This window comes from Galeopterus variegatus, unplaced genomic scaffold (assembly GCF_000696425.1).
Source record: "Galeopterus variegatus unplaced genomic scaffold, G_variegatus-3.0.2 Scaffold7736, whole genome shotgun sequence".
NCBI lineage: Eukaryota > Metazoa > Chordata > Mammalia > Dermoptera > Cynocephalidae > Galeopterus > Galeopterus variegatus.
In genome coordinates this window covers 43427-46981 of record NW_007733847.1, presented here as the reverse complement: position 1 = coordinate 46981, position 3555 = coordinate 43427, and the positions used below count along the sequence as shown (strand labels likewise).

General features: G+C 56.8%; 1 protein-coding gene across 1 annotated transcript in view; it reads right to left on the bottom strand.

The window, feature by feature from the left end:
- Window positions 1-372: 372 nt before the first annotated feature.
- Window positions 373-3555, bottom strand: part of GATSL2 (GATS protein-like 2) — a 19440-nt gene continuing 16257 nt past the window's right edge. Inside the window, exons 7-8 of the mRNA XM_008592288.1 lie at window positions 2429-2523; window positions 373-2345 (exon numbers count right to left, since the gene is read on the bottom strand). Of these exons, the coding sequence (XP_008590510.1) occupies window positions 2280-2345; window positions 2429-2523 (161 nt within the window). The 3' untranslated portion in view covers window positions 373-2279. The remainder of the gene's footprint in view (window positions 2346-2428; window positions 2524-3555) is intronic.

The window sequence follows — 3555 nt, the reverse complement described above, 5'->3', positions numbered from 1 at the left end:
CATCTGCCCACATAAGACAAGGGTGTCCAGGGGCCTTGGCTGTGGAAACGGGAGCGGAACCACCACCACCCCCCAGGAGACCCTCGACACCTGTCCCAGGTTGCAGACCCCTTGTGATGCTGGTTTTATTTTCTCTCAAGTCAGGTCTAAGGGATCCACTCGGCGTCTCCAGTAATCGTATTGCCTATATACTTGAATTAAAAATATATGGTGGCTCAAAACGTGCCTGTATGCATGGCAGACACAACGGGGCGGAGGCCCTCAGCCCACAGGCGCGCACACAGTGGGGTCTGTGCCCACGGGCTGCGCACACAGTATATATTAACATATATATTGCTCAAGTATATATGCTATTTACAGTATATACCTCTATCAACATAAAACACAGGTATTTATATGTGTGTACAATAGATAGGTCCTAGGGAGTCTTGGGATCACATGAATCGGGGTTTTGGGGCTGACACACTTGCACGGCAGGAAGGAAGGGCACAGGAGTGACATGATCGGGGAAACCGATGGGAAGGAAAATCAAGGCCTTCCAAAGACAGAAAGGGGACTCAGGGCCTAGACCCCTGCCCTGTCTGCTCGGCCACCTCCCTTTAGGGACCAGCAAACAATCTATAAGTTTTGGTTGTTTTGGAGTTTTGTGCAAAATGAATTAACTTAAAAAAAAAAAAAGTGGGTTTTTAATCAGTGTCGTGGCCCCTGAGCATCTGCAAGGATCTAGAAGATTCTCCACCTGGTGGGCTTCTGGGGCTCAGAGGGTCCTGCCCAGCTTGAGCAGCAGGGAACAGGGCTCACATAAGCCCTTCACCAGGATGAGAAATGTCCCTTTTCCTCTGACCTTCTTGGAGATGGCACAACTCAGCTGCTGCCCAAGAAACAGCCTCAGCAAGTAGAAGAGCCACGGTGGGCCCTTTCGGTCCTGCATGCTCAGAAAGCGCTCCCAGCTGGAGGGGCACCAGGGCTCACCCCATTCCCCCTGGACAAGACCACTTTCTGCAGGCTGCCACCAGCTGTCCACCTACCCAGGGCCCTTAGGCCTCCCCCTACCCATGCTCAGACAGAACCACGGCTGGCTGGGAGCCTGTGTGGGGCGCCACAGGCTCCCGCATCTTGTAACAGACCTCTGGCTCCCAGCTTTCCACTCAGCAGAGAGGGCCAAGGCCCTGTGACAGCTCCGACTCCACAGAACTCACACAGGCCCTGTGCCCTGAAACCAGCAACTACTGCCAACAGCAGCCTGGGCGCAAGTACGTTAAATAAAAAACTAAAACAAGGTATCATTTTCTCTATTAAGGCTCAGTTATGCTGCCTCCCAGGTCAAGTACTCATGAATGTCACGGCCCCGGACTGAAGGGCGGGCAGGCAGGCAGGTGGGCAAGTTGGGGGCAGGAGACAGGGGGAGGATGACGGGGAGTCCTATGCTGGTCTAATTAATCAGCTGTTGGGGAGGTGGGGATCACCTAACAAACCCCAGGCCCAGAATGCTGGGGATGCCCCCGCTGGGGGAAACTGAGGCTCCGCCTGCCCATGTAGGGTCCAGGGAAAGCAGAGTGGACAGAAGCTGGTGCTCCAGGCTGGTGGGTCTTCTGCGAGGACCTCCCTCCTCACCCCAGGACTGAGTGCTTGTGGTGGGGAGGGTCTAGACAGGACCCCTCTTGGCAGTCTTGCTGGGAGTCAGGGCACAGGCCCTGAGGTTGGCAGGCGAGGTGCTGGGGGATCAGGTCCTCCCCAGCTTGGGTATCCCACCCGTGTTCCTGCCTGAGCCTTGGCAGCCACCATGAGCCAAGGGTGGCCCACTGGCCTCCACTCTGAGGGAACCAGCCCTGAGTTGATGGAAACAGAGACCAGCAACCACAGTATTTAGCCCCCACCCTCACAGGGGCCTTCCCGGGCTCCACAAACTCAGCCCTGCACTGCCAGCCCCCCAAGACGCCACTGTAAGAGGTCCACCAGTGTCTCGGGGGAGGACCCAGCTTCCCCTGGCATGTGCCCCTGGCTGTGGGCGAGGCTGCATGACAGGGTGGATCAGCTCACAAGCTCCCTGGACCTCAGGGATCATTCTCTGGGGTGGGGTGGGGGAAGGGGTGGGAGAATGGTCTGGGGCCCCAGGAAGGCAGGAGGGCACGGGGAGGCCTTGGCAATTGGGGGAGTCTCCCAGAGACACCTTTCCTTGGGGTCCCCGGGGCTGGTTTTCCAGTCTGTGGAGAAATACTGCAAGAACAATCTTCGGGGTGGGGGCTGGGCCCACACAGGGAGGCGCAGGAGAGGCCCTTCTAATGCTTCTCTGCTTGACTGACCTTCAAGGCACCGATGACGCCGTGGATGTTCTCCTCTGGTACCTGAGGGCGCACCAAGTACATGCCCTGAGCCCTGGCAGTGCCCGGCCACCCCGTCCTGCCCCGGGCCTGGGCTGGACACTCACCAGTGCATGGTCGAACTTGAAAGTACTGATGTAGTAGGCGGGGATGTCTGCAGCAGCCAAGGGCTCGGAGATCTGGGCCACAATTCCACACTCATCTAGGGAAAGGGGTGACTGCGCTCAGTTTCAGGGGGCTGGCATGCCTTGGCCCCAGAGAATTCATACCCCTACGCCCCTTGTGGGCTCAGCCCAAGGCTCTGTTCCACTGGCCAGCGATTCACTCTCCATCCGCTATGTCATGCCTCCACACGACTGCCCTGAAGCTCCCCCTGCTGGTACTGCCCTCTCCTACCCACCAGCTCCAGAATTGCCTCCTTTGGGGAGCCTTCCCTTCCGCAACCTTCTCAGAACCACCTGCTGTTACGTTATACATGGCAGTGACAGCCGCTACTGCTGGCTCTTGCCTTGTTGAGCACATGTCACTGACACCTCATGGACTGCTTAGAACGACCTTGTGAGGTAGCTCTTGCCATCCTCCTTATTTGACAGATTAGGAAACTGAGGCTCAGAGGTTATAAAGCAACTCATTCAAGGTCACACTGGTTTCTTTCCACTTCCTTCGCTGTCAAATTCCTCAGGCTACTTAACTTCCACATCCCCACAACCCTGCACCGTGCAGCAAACACAGGCTGGAGAAATGCTGGGGTCTGTGGAGGAGGCCCTGAGAGATAAGGGGTTCGGGAATCAGACCAGGAGCCTTCAGTGTACATATCCTGAGAGCAGGCCACTGTCCTACCCCAGGGAGGCTCTGGCTGTGGTCTCAACGTGAGTGGAGTTAGGCGATGCTGTCCTGGCCCTGGTGGCTACCATCTGTGCATGAGCTTGATAAGAGGAAGGCTGTGGCAGGAGGCAGAACTTGGTTCCCCCATAGGCCCTTCGCCCCCAGGTCAAAATGGCCTTCTAACTCCGTATCTCAGGAGCAGAGCCCCCAAGGCTAACCATCAGACCAGTCTGGGCTCTTCCTGGAATGTTCTGCTTTCTATGGGAAATCAGAGTTCTTCGATCCCCACCAGGGCTCGCTGTGGGCTGCTGAGGCACAAGCTCCCAGCACTGTCCAGAACCCACCATCCTGTGACCTACCAAGTGTCTCTTCTGGGTTCAAGCCCTCTGGTCTAACAAGGCTAGCCCAA